Here is an 18,458-nt window from a genome sequence, read left to right on the forward strand (position 1 = left end):
TAAACTCGATGCAGCTGGTTAGAAAATTACATGCTCCACTGACCAGCTGCACCTAGCAAATGAAACTGAGGAAGAGCTGAGAGCACAGGCCACCCAAATGCACAAAGTACCTTTCCAAGTGCAGGAGTGTGTAGAAGACATCCATTCCCAGAGCACTGCCTTTCAGTAGAGGAATATGGACCTCTGGCTGAAAACTGTTCTTATTCCTAGGCCAATCCTTCCTTTCCAAGTTTTGTAGGCTTGCCACCTCTCCTCTTTTGGTTAATTAGAAACCAAACCAAATCAAACCAACAGACCAAGCAACCAACCAAAACAAACAAACAAAAGAACCATGCTTTACTGCAGTTCAAAAATTTTGACATATGATGTGAAATAGATAAACAGTAATCTCAACAAAAATCTTAGAGAATTAGACCCTAAATTGCTTGCAGGTAAGAGGTTTCTCTTAGGCTATTATGAATTCTGATAGGATTTTGATCAGGTGTAGAATATTTTATTTTCAAATTAGTGTTTCCAGTCTAATATAAGGTAGGGCATGTCTTATCAAGAATTGCTGTAATGCTTAGAAACTTGTGACAGATGTCAATGACTGCTTGCAAATGCTTACATGCTACAAGTCAGCAGATGTTGCATTTTTTTTAAGGCTTCCAACTGCTTTGAGGTCTGTATTTTGGCAAATGCAGAAGTTATGTAATGTGTTAAGTGAGTAGATAAATTATATGGAAACTGTGGGTCTACTAGCACTGTTACAGCCTAGGATTTGTGGAGTTGTAAAAATCCACCTGTCCTGCAATGGATTTTGCATTTGATGTGAAACACATTGCAAAAGTGGCACTTAGAAAAGAAACAAAGGAAAAAACCCTCAAACTAAACCACCACCATCTTGCCCAGAACTAACCCACAAAATACATGGTATCCCACCTTTAGTATGGTGTAGCCTATGTGCCATCTCAGACATGGCAGCACTAGAATAATATGAGTATACATCTATTTGACTTTATCATACTCCAGAGAAACCTCTTGTTTCGCAAACTGATCTGTGGAAAAGGCAGACCTTTCTTACTTCCTGCTTTCAAAAAACAAACAAACAAGCAAAAAATCTTCATGTGGAAACCATTTCCTTTCACATACAATGCATGAAAAGCAAAGCATGAAAAAAATATCTTGCTAGAAGTCCATCCTTCAGTCACTGACCATGACAGCATTAGTGTGCAAGTGACCTCCTATACTGTTGTATTCCCCCCCTTCTGCAGAAATCCATGGAGGTCAGTGCAACTCTAGACATTAGTTGGGGCTTAAGGTGAGCTGGCAGGCTGAGCACAAAGAGTAGGAGGAAGGGGAAGCAGAGGGAAGGAGACTTGCATTGGCCATGCAACTGAACCTCAGTGTATTCCAGCTTTCAGCATCTCCCTTATTTCACTTTCCACATCTATTTTTTTTCTTCTTTTTTTTTTGGTCAAGTTTACTGTGACAGCTATACCCAGCTATAATAGTTCAACTCATTGAAGAGTTCTTACTTTACTGGAAAGCAACTCCATAAAACATTTTTTTGTCAGCTCTGGTACCAAGGAAAGATTCAAACTCACAATTTTTCTGCAAGTTCTTTTGTAAATTGCACAAGAAAGTGAGTAGAGGGTGTCTGGGATGTGAGCTATTCTTGCAGATGTTGTTTTGGGGGAGTATCTACGAAACTTTCTTTGCTGCCATGTAATTTACAGTACTGCTGCAGGTAATGACTGTAAGAAATATGAGCGGCACTAATGAGTATGGATCACTGCTCTCCTAGACTGTAAAAAAATAGGAGCATGGGGAATGATGATCCTGTATGATAGATCAATGAGGCTGCAGAATGGTTCTTAGGCTATTAGGTTATTTTCCTTAAAAGGTGTCATGCCTCACACATTCTGCTGAAGGCTATCCATATCCATTCAAGTTCATGACAGCTATTCTTAGACATTTGTTCATTTTTAACACCATTGCCAAGACTGCAACTGTAATTTTTGATGAGAATGAGGAGACTATGTCTTCTTTATCAGGTTCAGATCTATTTAGATTAAAACTCTTTTCTATATTTTCCTATAATTATTCAAAGGATTAGTGAGAAAATGTCGCTGAACAGCGACTTGTCTTCTCATTAACATTCATGACAAAACCTTCCGGCTGGGCTGGTTTCGACTGCTGATGGAGCAATACTTAAAAGAAATTGGCTTGTATGTGAAACAGCTGCTCAGCAATGTCACTATGCAAGGGAATTGGTGATAATAAGATGATACTATTACAGCTACACTGGGAGCATATTATATTTTAAGCTATATTTTGAGGTATACAGCACAGGTCCAAGAATTGGAGCATGATTACTTGCCTAGTGCTAGGCACAGGAAGCAGCTGATCGTTACATGTCTGCTTATACAGGTTAGTCCTACACAAAGCCTTGAGGTAATAGAAAAATCTGTATCTGCTGGAATTCTTCATTTCCTGTGTGCTTCCTGTCCGCTGGCAAGGTTTTTTGTTCATTTTCCTAGTGTTTGGAAGGGTTTCTGTGTGTCCCTTTGCTGAAACAGGTATTGCATTCTTTGCTAGGAACATTGAGCACTCACTGTTTCAAAGGAACTTATTTCAAGGCCTTTTTTATTCAGCTAGATTCTTAAGAGATTTGGATCCTCACACACCCATTAGCAAAATTCCAGATACTGATTTTGTTTGAAATTATCATCCAGTATGTCAATGCAATGACAAATTTGCAGATATGGACAATACAGATTTAAACATCTGCACATAAGGCTCAGCCAAGAAACAATTGGCAGCTGGCATTATGTTGTGTAGTGACTCACACTAATGCACACCTCTTGTCTAGAACATGGAAACTGAATGAAAATTAATATTGTCAGATGTTTCACTTTGAGAAATCTTTGAACCTCACATGCTATGAGGAATAAAACAGGAAAAAAATGAAGGTAGAAAAATGGAGAAGTAAAAAGTCTCATCACAGTGACAACCCCTTAGACATGTGGAGGACAAATGAATAAGAAATGAAAGATTATAAAGGGCTTTAGGATGCAAGAACTGATTGCCAGTTTAAAGGAAGTTGTAATTTCTTCTGATCATAGTTTGTTCCAAAATACTCAGTAATTTCTAAAGTTCTGTGTTACAAATTTCATATTTAGGTTGTCTTGCTTTTAGTTATTTACAGAAGCATAGTTCTTGCAGAGATTTGGAAGTACTGCACTCCAGGTGAAATGAAATATAAAACTGACACAGAAATTTTGTAGGAACATTGACAACAGACTGATGGAGGTGAATCTTCCTCTCAGTTCAGCATGGCAATGCCACATACGGGGAGATGAGTCCAGTACAAGAGAGATATAGACACACAGGTGCAAGCCCAGCAAACGGCAGTAAGGTGATGAGAGGACTGGACTGTCTCTCATATGAACAGAGAGAGAGCTGGGACAGTTCAATTCCGAGAAGAAAAGGCTCCAGGGATCCCATCAATGAACATACATGTCTAGTGGGGGGATATATACATCCCAGTGACAGGACAAGAAGCAATGAGCATAAATTAAGAAAAACAAAATCAAACAAACCAAAACAAAATGAAAACCTCTCAAACAAACAAAAAACCCCACCAAAAACAAAACAAAAACCAAAACCAACTAACCAACCAAACAAAAAAACCCAGGGAATTCCATGTAAACACAAGTAAACACAAGAAAATATTTTCTTACTGCGAGGATGGTCAAACACTGGCACAAGTTGCCCAAAGATGCTGTGGAGTCTCCATCCATGGAGATATTAAAAATGCTGCTGCATGTGATCCTGGGCCACCTGTGGTAGCTGGGCCTGCTTTGAGCAGGGAGTGTTGACTAGGACACTCTGTGTAAGAGACTCTGTGTCTGTTTTATCAATGGCCAAAGAGACAATGTTCAAGTTACAGCAGACTGGGAGTAGATTAGATCATGAATAGAAATCTGGGGAAAAAATTCTGAAAAGAAGAAGAGATCTCAAATTGTCTCTAAAATGGAAATCATGACATCGTTTCTTCTATGTCTAAGGGTATAATTGTGGGGCAGAAAACAAATAAAATAGGAAAGGCAAAACTTATAAAGGTCAGATAAAAATTCAATGAAGACTTCACATACCCCTGAAAAGTCTATGTAACCAAACATTACATTACCCTAAGACATGTCTAGTACAGAAGATAAAAAAATGCAAAAATCTGTAAGATATCCCTTCGATGTACCTTTCACAAGTTTTCAAAATTATATAAATTTCTGGGCTAACAAAGAGCTTGGTAGCAACTCTAGTTTAAATTAACTCCTTACAGGAGCAAAGCTAACATCTATCTCAGCATTACATAGATGTTCATATATTCATTTATTGCTTAATATGCTGCCCTTGATAAACAAGGGTACTTTACAAAACTTCCATAAAATCACCACAATTGGCTGTATCTGTTTTGTTATTTGTGGTGTACTACCATTAAATGGTAGAATCATGTCTTAGAATTCCCTTGTTCAATCAAAGTACCACATAAAAAAAACAAGGATGATTCTTGGACAGTTAAAACACTGTCTTAATATTGCTTTATACTGAAACAGAACATCCTATTTTAAACTGCAACAAATCTGGTTGGTTTTACACTGGAAGACAGCCTATTTTTACGTGAATGTATTTGCCCTTCTAGAAAGATTAAGAAGTTTTTCCATATAAGTGAACAAATTTTGAATAGCTTTAGAATACTATTAAAATACTGAAAGCATACACAAAGTTCAAATGGTCTATTTTAAGACTTCACACTGCAAATTCCCCTTAAAACATCAGGCATAAGACAGAAGAAACCACTCAGCCACTTCCAATCAATCAGTAACTTTCAGCTATACCTTACCATCAGTATCAAGATACAGAATTTCAGTTACTGAAAAAGCCGTAATATCCTTAAGTTCATTGCAACATAGAAAGAACTGAAGTTGACAAAGAATTAGTAAGTTGCCATCTGAGTTCTGTGGTCAATGAGCCCAGAATTTTCAGTATACTGCATGGCTCACCGAATACCAGCGATCATCCTGATTTTCTCCTATGAAAAACAGAACCCTGTACATGTCACAGATGGTTTGAAATGTCTGTTCTGCTCCCACACTCATCTTGTAACAAAACTTCTGGACTTTTTTGTTTCTTAGATCCTTCAAAGACAAGTAAAATTTTGAAAGTCCACCACAAAAAACCTTCCAAATTAACATTAAAAAGGGAAGTCATCATAATGCAGAACAGTGCACAGTCATTCACACCTTCCAAGGACACTCTCTAAATTATATTGGCATCTGATCTGCTGCTGTAGACTTTTCTCCAGCTTATCCCCATATTATACATTTCCCTTCCCTTCTTTTATAATTCATTTTCCCTTCTGTGTCACATTTAAAGAATCAATATTAGAAAAAGAAGTCTTTAATTGGATACAATACAGAATTACCCTCAGGAGTTTGAGACATCTTCACTATTTTTCTGAATGCAACCTTAGAGTTTTGAAGCTTCCAAATTCAGAGATAATCTTTCTACCATTCTGCTTCATGTGTCCGCATGACCCATTACCTGGGGTTCGCCGGCTTTACTCCACTTGTTTCCAACTACACACAGTTCTGCAATCCTCTTTGCAATGCTGATTTACACCTCCTAATGCCAGACCATTTTCAACTTACACATACACAGAAATGCTCAGGGTGACACATTTAACACAAATACAGATTTCATATTTAGATAAAACAATGACTTGATAATATGGACACAACCATAAAACTGCTTAATCTTCTTTAATAAAGACAAGGACTTAGAAAATTGTGATACCGTAACCCTGATCTTACTAAGGTCTTATAAAGGCTGATTACAAGCAACTAAAAACCCCAAACTGTTCTTGGTAGTTCTTTCTAGGTAGAAAAGATGTGTTTGATATTGTTTAAGTGGTTTGTGTGATAATCGCTCTCAAATGAACAGAGGTCTTTGTGTTTGGAAGCCAGAAGCCCTCCTAGAAACTCTGTACTTCACAAGAAAATCATACAGGAAAAAACTACAGCCTTAAGGCTTTAAAAAACGCAGATTACGCAAATACTGCTCTGCAATAACAAAAGTCACGGGAGATCCACAGTTCATCTTGCAACAGTGAACACAATTACAAACCTAAATTTTGCATTTGAAACTAGGAGACAAAAATTATAAACGTCTCTATGCATATCTAATCTCTTTTTTCAACATTAGCCAAGCCTGCAGGCGCTAAACAGTCTGATTCTTGATGTCATTGTAATTAAAGGCAATATTCACAAGGCTGATAAGCATACCAGCTGTACATTAACCCTTATCTTAGCCAAACTGACAACTGCAAATGTGATATCTAACGATAAAGAAAAGAACACCGGAATTTATTATGGATACCTGACTCTTAAATCCCATAGTCATGAAAATAAGTGAATTATATCCAGCCTACCGTCAAACTTCTTGTGCCGGGATACAAAAGTGGTGCGCACAAAGTGACTTGTCTCCTCCACTAAGTTTTCAAATTCCAGTTTGCTCTGTTGACTTAACTTGTCCTCCATTTCTGAGGTGCAGCATGTATATTCCTGAGGGCAGATTCTCAAATGTTCCCCTGAAATCACAAGAAAAAAGGAATTAGAAATATTTGAATACAGATAGAAATGTGCCAGAACCAAATATGGAAGATGGCTCTCCAGTCTGGGTGGGTTACCCAAAGAACTCTGTAAGGCTTGACTCCTTGACAGACAACGCTTTGAATATGTATCAACAAACCTTGCTACAGTTGGGTATTCCTCACATGGGAGGGGAGACACACTTTGTAGAGTTGTCTTGATACTTCAAGAGGTAGAACTCTCAGATCAAAAGTGTTTTCTCACGCTGAAGGAGCCTTCCTTATTTACAGAAATATACTTAAGATTTGAAAAACAGTTGCTTGCTTTCTGTTTGTATTCAAAATGCCTGGAGAAACACCTAGTGAGATGACCTGTTACAAGTCATTGGAGCTGTCAAAACTTGAAAAACAGAAGTTATGCATGTGCTGTCAAAACCTGAAAAACAGAAACTATGCATTTCTGCAGACAGGTCCCACTTGCTCAAGTGCACCAAAACATTCTCCCCTTCTCACCTTCCTTCTTTTCTGCTTAAGTGTATTTTAATGATGGTGTTTGGGTGCTACATGTTTTCTTGGGTAGTATTTCTTGTCAGACTGAGCAAGTGCTCTGCTGAATATGAAAAAGCAATGAAAAGTTTAATTAATGCTTCTGTTATAAGAAAATGCAAGGTAATGAAAGCCTCTTATTTAATTCAATAGATTTATCTTTTGAAGCACTGTGACAGTTCTTTTGACAATATTGCTTTCTTCAGTACAATTTGCAAGTGGAAACCAATTCTTCAGCTCATGAAATTAAAATGGTCTGTTATTGCATGAAATGTGAATTTCCAATTGACACTGTACTAAGGGTGTCAAAAACATTTAGCTCAGTTTGTACAAAGGGAGGAAATTCTACCATTCCCTCTTGAGAAATAAAAAGAATGATCTTCCTCTATGATTAAAGTTACTTGTAAGGCAATGAAAACATTCAGCTTTCTCTACACTGAATCCTGATTAAAAATCCCTCTGCAAATCTCTTAAAGGTGCAAATAAAATGATATACAAAGCCCAAGGGTTAAATAAATACTGGGGACCTGATTCGCATTTATATTGAGGCTTCTTTCTACCACTGCTGAGCTGTGAAGAAGACTTAAAAGCAATTTGCACCTTCTTTAAGGCTGTTTTTCCACCACTTTTATTATGTAGTGAGGAGAATCAGGCCCTAAGTTTAATGCTTCCCAGGAGTATAATACATTTAGCTGCTGCATCATTTTGAAGACAGCATCAAAAAGAGGTTTGCACATGCTTAGAACAAACATTGTCTTGAGTTTGCCCTCACCTTATTTCAATTTATGTTTCAGTTCTTGAATTAAGTCTTCTAATTTGAAATTTAGTCATTCTTCAATGCTGATGCATCACCCGCATTTTAATTTGTTTTTTTTCTACAAGAGTTCATATTATATGAACTATAATGACATGAGATTTATTTTAGCAGTCTCAAGATTTTTTGAAAGGTCACAGCTATAATACATCTTCAGGAAGGATCATTTAATTATTATCATTTACTGTTCAGCAGTAGTACCTACAAGTCCCAGTCATGCCCAAAAGGACCATGATATAAAACACTGTATAAACCTGGGAAAAAAAGATACCCCATGGACAGCAAAATATTCTAGGGATTGTTTCCCATGTCTACCACACTCTCGCAATACAATAAATTAATTCCTCTCTCTCCTCAAAATCACACATCTAAGCCATAAACAACACATACAGGGACTGGTGAGCCAGTTGCTGTCAAACATAAAAGATAGTGGCAAACTAATGTTTGCCTTACCCTCTAGATCTCTGTCACAATAAACTGAAACTATTCAACAGGTAAGGGAGGTACCATAATAAGAACCAATAAAAGTTATTTTAGTAAGAGTAATGAGTTTTTATTAGATGTCAGAAAGACAAGTAAAGCTGAAATATTGCGTCATTAGAAGCAGTGCTGTATGCTTTACTAAATAAAAAAAAAACCACCAAAAACCAACCATCCATAATGTCTGCAACCCCTTTCCTCAATAACTCCAGAGCTTTTTGCTTATTGTAAACACCTACAATCCCAGTTCCAGCTGGAGTGGTTCTTTATGGTTATGTCCTCTACTACCATTGCAATCAAGAAGTTTTATAAAATTCAGTTTTCTTTCTCTGCTCATCTCAAGTTCTTATTCCTTTCTGTCTGGCTCTGTTTGTTTTTCATAACTGCCAGACTATAAACTGAACTAACAGTAATCATCAAGGCACTATGCTTGGTAAATAACGGCCACGGGTCTACATTTTTTAAGACACTATGTTGTGCTGAATACTATGGCAAAACCTATTGATCAGTGTCCTAGTTCAGCAAGCTGGGACCAGTTTATCACTGTGTGAGTGTGACCAAAGCTATGTATTCTAAACCCTCTATGTAATTTCTCATGAACTTTTAACACAATGGACCATTTGCAGCAGTTGCCTAGGGCACACCTGACTCCTCAGGCTGTAAGCTAGGTGTTAAAGAAGCCTGTGAGATAAGAGCTGTGATAACTCTCCTCTGGGGAGTTGTTAGCACCTTCACACCCAGGCTGAGGGGTCGTGTCTGCTAATGGGCCATCAATGATTCCAAAAATACCCCATGACTCACAGAGTGAGATCACGCATTATGGAACTCAGCACAGGGGCTAACGAACACCATTCTGTCTGTGCCCCAGGGTGCTGGGTTATACTTCTGGGGTTTGTGGGTTAAAACCAATTTCTCTTGTATTACTGTATTTAATGTAATATTTTTCTTATATTGTAACTCTGACTTATCTCTTTTCTGTTGGTTTCATTTCTCCTGCAGGTTTGCCTTTAAACCAGCTCAAACAGTCATTTTTGCAGCAATATTATTTTTTCTTTCACTTCTTTATTTACAGTCGTTTTCTTTGCTACAAAAATTACTTCCCACTTTGGATACTACAAACTAAGACTCCCACTGCATTTCTTTGTTTTGCATGTATTTTCATTAAGTTTCTTATTTTTAATTCACTGGTTATTCATTCATTCATTAGGTTCTTGAATACAGAAATCTGAAACTCACATTTATCAGAAACATTCACAACTTCTACATTACCTCATTGCGTTTTTCTCCCAACAATGTGTCTTCCTAAATCATCCATACTAGCCACCCACCATCATCACAGAAAATTTGCTGAATCACAGTAAACTTTTTTAAACTACATTTCTAATGCACTCCTCCCCAACCATATACTCCCTGCATTTTCGTAGAAAGACATAATAATGGAAATATTGTGCTACTCTTCGTATTCTGTTTCAAGATTTTTGCCTGTTTCTTTCCTGTGCTGAAGGTTCAGGTGAGATTACAGATAAAGCAAAAGAAAAAGCCAAATCATTTTCCATTGCTCCATGCCAGTGGAGTCTGTGTAGGCATAAGAGGTTCAAGTATACTTTGTAAAGATGAAGATTTTAGAAATTTTGGCTCATAAGCACTGGCATGTTTATACCTACCATGATTTGCTGCAGTCTACAAAGGCTCATAACTTAGACAAAAGATCATGTGCTTTTCCGGGAATGGCAAATGGAAACGCTCTGACAAAGTAATTTCCTTTTATAAAAGCATGGTTCTCATTTTATATTTGTTCTTATCAAACTTTCAACTCCTGTTAGAATTACCAGGGCATTTACTACTACTTAAAAAAAAACAAAACACAATTTTCTCAAAACAAAAGTAGGGGGTTTGGGGTATTTTTGTTGGTTTCTTTCTTAGTTTTTTTTTCTTTTAATCAAGGTGTGAGTGCATTATTTTGGATTTTTTTCTTCTTTTGTGGAAATATGTGTCCTAACAGACTGTTTGGATTCGAAATAGCTCTGCAGGCTATATTTGATTGTCCTTCCTCTGATTTCTTGAATTGGATCATTTACAATTTGCATTTTCTAATACATTGTTCTATTACCATAGGAGGAATTTAATCACTAATTTGTGTATTTAAACACCTCAAGTATTTTGCAGGCTGAAAATGTGCTCATAACTAATGTACCAATTCTTGCCCTGGGAAACTCCATATGGTCTACATTCTTATGCTAATTTTAGCAACAATTTTTATGGCACAAGTGGCATTGGATATAACTGACTAGTTTTTCCTTGTCACAAATGGTGTCTCCCCAAACATATTTGACAGAATGTAGTTACACTACCCCAGCATTTTGCCAGACTGAACAAGTATTAACTCAATATTCCTAGTGACCTACCACAACTCTTCTATCCACTGTTTCCAGCTGAAGATGCTGACCTACATATCTCTCGTCATGTGGCTTATGTTATATAAATCAAATCAATTACCTACTACAAATTCAGCTACCAGTATTCAATTTCAGTTTTATTACAGCTGTAATCTCACACCTGCCTTCACATGATCCAAATTGGCAAGTTTTGCCGTTGAATTTGGCAATACTGCTAGCATGCTGCTTTGAAGTGTGATAAAGCAATTTATAAAGCACTTGTTTTATATTCAGATGTATTGCAGTTTGGTGTCCTTAAAACATGCTACAAACCTCACAAGTTTTAAAAAAATTGCAACTTACAGCTCTCACACTCAATAAATGCTTTTACTGCATATCAAAATGCCGGAACTGATTTGAACATTTTAACTACTTACAGAAGATACAATCTGAAGGATCAGTAAACACTGTGGAATGTAACATCACCCTTGACAATTTCACCACCAGATTTCCTGAACACCTGATGCAAGCATGGGTTACATTATTAGAACTGGAAGTATGATCCATAAAACATTTAACATCGGGCAGAATTTTTCATAGGTCATGTTGCAAGTTTAACAATGTCAGAAACAATTCTTTCTTAGGCAGTCAAAACTTTATAGTTTCTACCCTAATCATAAATTCAAAAAACTGATTCTGGTCGCTTCACAGAATGGTACGATTAACTGTATGACTGGGGAGAACAGAAATATGTAGTCATCACACTGCTTCATAAATACAGCAATTAATAAATGTTAATAAATAAAGGGTGTAAATTAATCACCTTGTATGCATCAACAGAGCCTAAAGGAAGAAAAGATATTTCTGCATTCTTCTTCCTGCAAAATAGATCAATGCAATTTCACTTTGCCATTACCTGTGCTCTTTAAACTTAGAAATACCTGCTTCAGACCTGCTCATATTCAGCCAGTTGTGGAGAAAGCAGTGTAATTTATTAACAGTATGAAATTTAGCAAAGACAAGTGCCAAGTCCTGCACCTGGGATAGAGTAGCTAAAAAGCCAGTATAGGCTACAATCTGTGCGCCTAGGGAGCTACCTTGATGAAATGGACGTGGGCTCCTGGTGGGCAACAAGCCAACATGAGTCAGCAGTGCACTGCAGCAGTTGCAAAGGCAAATCTGATACTGGGTTGCATCCCCAGGGGCATTACTGGCAGAGCTAGAGACATGATCATCCCACTATACTTGGTGCTTCTCAGACTGTACCTGGAGCACTATCTTGCATCCTGGGCTCTCAAATTCAAGGAAGATGCAGACATAGTGCAGAGGGTCCAAAGGAGGGTCATGAAGATGATAAAAGGACTGGAGAACCTGCTGTGTGCAGAAAGACTGAAAGAGTTAGGTTTTTCTCCCTGAAGAAAGAGAAACTTCAGGAGGTACCAAATCACAGCATTCCACGACTGAAAGGGCAGGTATGAATAAAATGGAGACTCTCTCTTCACAAGGAGCCACATGGAAAAGATAAAGGGCAAAAGGTAAAAGCTGCACCAAGACAAGTTTCATCTTGGCATAAGGAAGACAATTTTTAAAGTGAGAACAATCAGTCACTGGAACAACCTTCTCAGAGACATGGTGGAGGCCCCATTGCTTGAGGTTTTCAAGATGTGATTGGACAGGGTGTTAGTTAATCCCATCTAGGCTCCCTTTCCCACAGTGATTGAGACCAGATGATCAGTCAGGATTCCTTCCAATGTGAGCTCTTCTATAATTCTGCAGTTAGGCACTTCAGAGCCTCCTACCTCTCAGAATTAAAAAGGTCTGGAACAGCTGGAGATCTGTTTCTAAATTAATATTTTCCACCTAATTTTCTATATTTTTAAGCTATTAATTTATTTTTTAAAAAAATCATGATTACTAGAGTTAAAAGAAAAATCTCATTCAGCTTTAACCTTTGCCCACAGTTTTGGAATTTGGATCTTTTTCAGTATTGGTGATGAACACCTGCTTTTTGAAGTTTTTAATTTAAGTTCTCAGCTCATAAAATCAGTAGTTTTCTATTACAGAAAGCCATTCTTCTCCAATACACATACCTTTCTGGCCTGTAACTTATATGCAAAGAGAACAGAGTGCTGTAAAAGAATGTGACTAACAATCATCATTAATTTGAAAAGAAATAAAACCAAGAAGCACTATCATGTTTTCTGCATTAGCTAATTTGCCAGTTTAAAATGAATTAGAAGCATGAGTTTTAGCACTTCAGTGAATAATCAAATAGTAAAAATTAAAATATCATTTTGTTGGACAAAAGCCTGTTCCCTTACAAAAAAGTCCTAAGGCTCCTTCTGACTTTGTAATTATCCTCTCTGTGGGGTACACCAGCCCTGCAAGCAGCCTCTGTAAAACTGCACCTGATATTCAAGTCACAGATTGAACTTTCCCACTCAAACTAAAAGGAAACAGATTACATTTCAAATTAATTCCATTGTAATATTGGGCTGACAAGTGATGACAAGAGCAGTATTTGCACAGAAAATGAAAGCTGAAGGAAGGGAGGGAAAGCTGTCTGTAACACAGATTGTGCCATCAGACACAACTCTGCTAGTTTCAATCATAAGAGATGATTTTTGAGTGGTCTTGGGAATGCAGAGAGGTACCAGCTGACTGGAAGCTGGTGATCATTGCCCCAGTTTTCAAGAAGGGCAAGAAACTACAGGCCTGTTAGTCTCACTGCAGTGCCCGGTACAGTTATGCAAATTATTTTGGCAAGTATTGAAACACATCTGAAAGACACCACAGTCATTGGTCACAGCTAGCACAGCTTCATAAGAGGTAAGTACTGCTTGTCCAAACTGATTTCCTTCTATGACAAGGTAACCCAACCTGTTTGATCAAGGGAAGCCAGTTCATGTAATCTTTTTTGGCTTTCAGTAAAGGTTTTGATATAGTCTCTTACAGGACAAAATGTAAACACATCATGTGGTGGGTGAACCATTGGCTCACAGATCGAGCACAGAGAGTAATAGTGAATGGGGTGACATCAGACTGGTGACCTGTCACTGGTGGGGTTCCACAGGGCTCATGCAGAGAGACCTTGACAAATCAGAGGACTGGGCAATCACCAACCATATGAAGTTTGAGAAAGGAAAGTGCTGGATTCTACACCTGGAATGTACGTACAAACTGAGGAATGAGATGCTTGAAAGCAGTGCCACGGAAAAGGACTTGGGGGTCCTGGTCAATGGCAAGTTGAATGTGAGTCAGCAGTGCCCTGGCAGGCAGGACGGCCAACTATGTTGGGGAGGCCATCAGGCACAGCATCGCCAGGTGGTTGAGGGAGGGGATTGTCCTGCTCTGCTCTGCACTGAGGTGGCCTCACCTGAGTATTATGTGCAGTTTTGGACACCACAATATAAGGACATTAAGCTCTTAGGGAGTGCCCAAAGGAGGGCAAGGAAGATGGTGAAGGGCCTTGAGGGGCAGCTGTATGAGGAGCAACTTGTCCTGTTCAGCCTGGAGTAGACTGAGGCAAGACCTCACTGCAGTTTCAACTTCCTAGTGAGGGGAAGAGGAAGGGCAGGCACTGATCTCTTCTCTTTGGTGAGCAGTGACAGGACCTGAGGGAATGGCCTGAAGTTGTGCCAGGGAAGGTTTAGGTTGGATATAAGAAAAAGGTTCTTCCCCCAGAGGGTGGTTGGGCACTGGAATAGGCTCCCCAGGGAAGTGGTCACAGCACTAAGCCTGACTGAGTTCAAGAAGTGTTTGGATGATACTTTCAGACACATGGTGTAACTCTTGGGGATGGACCTGTGCAGGGCTGAAAGATGGACTTAATGATCCTTGTGGGTCCCTCCCAACTCAGCATATTCTGTGATTCTGTGAATATTGAACTTGAAAAACTTTTATGTCCAGTGGATTCCACTAAACCTGTGCAACTACCCCAGAAAAGAAGCTGACTTGTTTGTTTGCCCCAGACCTCAATCATCTTTGCTCAGATTCCTTTTGTTGCTTGAATTTTTAAGATCAATTAAAAAATTCATGCCTTTCAAATAGACTGATAATTAGTTAACAGTCTCTTCATTACAAGTCCCACAGGGAAGATTAATTTACAAGAAGCCCTGACCCTGTTGTCCTTGGGAAGATCTCAGTAAGAAGTTACCAAATGCTGAGGCCAAGGCAAACCTGTTCAGACTAAGACTACACAGATGCTAAAGAAAGAACTGAAGTCCCTAGAGTATTCCTAACTAAACTACTAGAAGCACTACCACTACTTGAACACTCAGAATCATTTTATTTTCCAAGCATACACAGTAAGACAAATTGTTTTTTGATAGCACAGTTTGTGAGAGGAATCTTTAGTTACCTCTTGGGGAGTGTATTACTGGCTTTGTGCTCAATGCCTTGTGGAAAGCAAATGGTAAGAGTGTGATTCAGCACTGTATAGTTTCATCATCTCACTGGCTATGCAGCTGCAATTTTCTGATTTCAAGGCATGTTTCCACCTGGGAATGGCAGCCAACTTCCCCTCCCCCTCAATGGATTTTTGCTGTCTATTATGTCCCCTACTATAATAGCATAAATATCTTACATAGCATTATAGTGAGAAGTAGAATACAAGCAGCACATTGCTTTACCGTGACCATAAAACACAATGCAAGGCAGGTTTTATATTTCATCTGCTCTCAGAACAATTTTACTAAGATAACAGGGTGAGATTATACACAGTCATGCATTTATAAAGATTTTAATCAACATTCCTCACCTAAAACTGAAATCCAAAGATGCAATTGTTGTACATGACTCATCAGAGACAGATTTATACCACTTAGTTCAGGTACCCAGAGAAATACTGTTGCAGTAACAGAGAGTGCTGGATTTAGTTGCCTAGGACTAACTGGATATGCTGTACAGGCAAAACAAGTCCTTAGGATAGTTACACCATTACTAATTCACATACAGCAAAAGTTAAAGCTGTATGAGCTACAGTCATGCCACTGGATTGGACTGTGTATTTTAAAGCTTTGCAGATCCCTTGCTAATCACTGTATTGTTATGCATAAAATCAGTGTTTCTAACAACAACTGTTAACAACAAGTGTTTAAAAGTCATTAATCACAGTCCTCTTCTCTTATTCATGTGGCTTCAGTCAGCCTAAGGAAACCTTTTCATGCTACTATTAAACAGATTAATCTCTTCTGATTGATAATGACAAGCATTCCTGCAATGACAGTTGTGGAAGCAGCTCACAAAGACAAACACTGTGTGTTGAGATGATCTTAAGTCATAGGCAGTAATGCGTATGTTAGCGCTAAGATTTTGGTGCTTCTGCCAGAAGCTCTTCATTGAGATATTTGTCAGCCTAATCTCCTTCTGAGTTGCTTAAGAAAAAAAGAGTACAAAAGGACAGGCTACAATTTATAAAGATCCAAGAGTCCTGTTGTCGTACTGACTTAAGGTCTATATGTGAAATTTCAGGGCCAGAAGTTCTGGCATTTGTCCTTTCATTTCTATTTGGAAGCAACCACTGTGAAAAGCAAATGCCTGTACCAAGTCCTAAGTATTAACCTCACTGTGACACAAGGCACAAGGCAAAGCACTTTCTCCAAGTTTTTGTATCTTTAACTTTAAAGGAGGAGGAAAAAAAACTTTCTTTTTTGCCTTTTTTTTTCTCCCAGAGAAGCATGCTAACAATATGTCAACAAGTGTAATGCACAGAGAAATCACTTAATGCAAGGCCAAAAAATGCAAAAAAATCCCAAAACAATCCTGTTACCCTCATTTAGGAGTTCTGTGGTCTGTGAGCCACATTTGGTGCAAGTTTATGTGTCCTTGCCTTGTTTCTACAGATCCAATCACTGCTACAGTGTGAGAAAGTCCATACTAAAGCCAAAGAAAGTACTGGAAGCAAAGCAAAAACAGGATCGTGGGAGTCAAGAAGAAAACTACTGACAAGGGAAGGTGTAAAATTCCACAGGAAAAAAAGTGACAAACTGGAGAGTGGCAATGAAGCAACAAGGACAATCAGCTCATCTGAGGATTATTGGGTGTCTTATCACTGATGGCAATCGACCTATTGCTTAGCCTCATAGCTCATTAGTCCTAATTATCTATTACGTGTAGCAACCAAAAAATGATCTCTTTGTACTCTTGCACATATTCTGCATTTGGGAATGCTCTGTGGTGACTCAGGGAATGTTGACTCCCAGGGGCTAGGGGAAAAACTTCCCCAGCTGCTCCTCCTGATAGGCCAAGTGGAAGAAGATATCATAGTAAGTGGGTGCCTTTTATAAAAATAAGGTGACAAGGTCCCAGAACTACAGAAACAAGTATTTAGATATTTCCTAAAGGTGCATCAGAGAATGTTCTATGACTTCCCACAAGAAGCTAAAGAACTCAGACTTTTTTCTGACCACTCATCAAAATTACACTGCTGAAATGACTCTCCTTTACTGACAGGGGATACCAGCTGACATAGGAGGAAAAAGTACAGGCACAGATATCCACTGAGAATGTGCCAGTGGAAAGTTCTCCCAGGAAAGATTTTTTTTTTCTATTGACTGTTCAGTTTTAGACTGTTTTTGTTCACTTAAGTGAGAAGTACAACTTCAGAGAACTGAAAATACCCCTGCACTAAAGTATGAATAAAAATATTCTGAATTAGAGGCTTTTAATTATCAATATGAAACTAAAGTTTCTCTGTGGATATTGTCAACTATATCATGAGAATAGACATTTTCAATTATTAAAACCATGGATAGTCAAACTTTTGATGGATATGCAGAAAACTCTGAAACATTTTCAATAAATTGTATTTCCTTAGGTGTCTTAGAGTTCAGCAATGAAGACTGACATTCTTGAAATCCTTTGTTCATTACTGCTTTCAGATTCTCAGTTTCAATAATCAGTTGTCAGATCTCCTAGTTCCTGGGCTGGGGTGTCCAGGTCCTCCCATCTTTCCATGTGCTATAGCTATATCCCTAGACAAAAAGGAGCCAGCAAGTGATGCGTGTAGTCAAGAGGAGCTTGCACCCATGTTTCACAGGGAATATCCTCTTTTATGCAATGCATCTGTGAGCAAATCAGTTGCATGATTCAAAAACAGACAGAGTGGGATCTACCTACCAGTTTTTGGTCATGGCTCTAGCTCACTTCTTAGCCCCTTTACAAAAAACATCCTGACAGGAAGGTTTGGTGGGATCTGGACAGACTGGATTGATGGGCCAAGGCCAATGGTATCAGGTTCAACAAGGCAAAGTACTGGGTCCTTCACTTGGGTCACAATAACAACACTCAGTGCTACAGGAGTGTGGAAGAGTGGCTGGAAAGCTGCTCAGTGGAAAAGGACCTGGGGGTGCTGGTCACAGCTGCTGAACATGATCCAGCAGTGTCCCCAGGTGGCCAGTGGCATAGTGTGTCCAGCAGGATCAGGGCAGTGATGGGTCCCTCTGTACTTGCCACTGGTGAGGGCAGACCTCGAGTGCTGTGTCCAGTTCTGGGCCCCTTGGAACACAAAAGACATTGAGATGCTGGAGTGAGTCCAGAGAAGGCCAACAGAGCTGATGAAGGGTTTGGAGCAAAAATCTTATGACAAATGGCTGAGGGAGCTGGAGTTGTT

The 18,458-nt window shown here is 38.7% G+C and overlaps 1 protein-coding gene across 1 annotated transcript in view; it reads right to left on the reverse strand.

Moving 5' to 3' along the window:
- The window catches only part of GPC6 (glypican 6), an 801,791-nt gene that overhangs the window by 554,259 nt on the left and 229,074 nt on the right, over window positions 1–18,458 (reverse strand). The window contains exon 2 of the mRNA XM_071570470.1: window positions 6,473–6,631. Within this exon, the coding sequence (XP_071426571.1) occupies window positions 6,473–6,631 (159 nt within the window). The remainder of the gene's footprint in view (window positions 1–6,472; window positions 6,632–18,458) is intronic.

This window comes from Pithys albifrons, chromosome 1, assembly GCF_047495875.1.
Source record: "Pithys albifrons albifrons isolate INPA30051 chromosome 1, PitAlb_v1, whole genome shotgun sequence".
Classification (NCBI taxonomy): domain Eukaryota; kingdom Metazoa; phylum Chordata; class Aves; order Passeriformes; family Thamnophilidae; genus Pithys; species Pithys albifrons.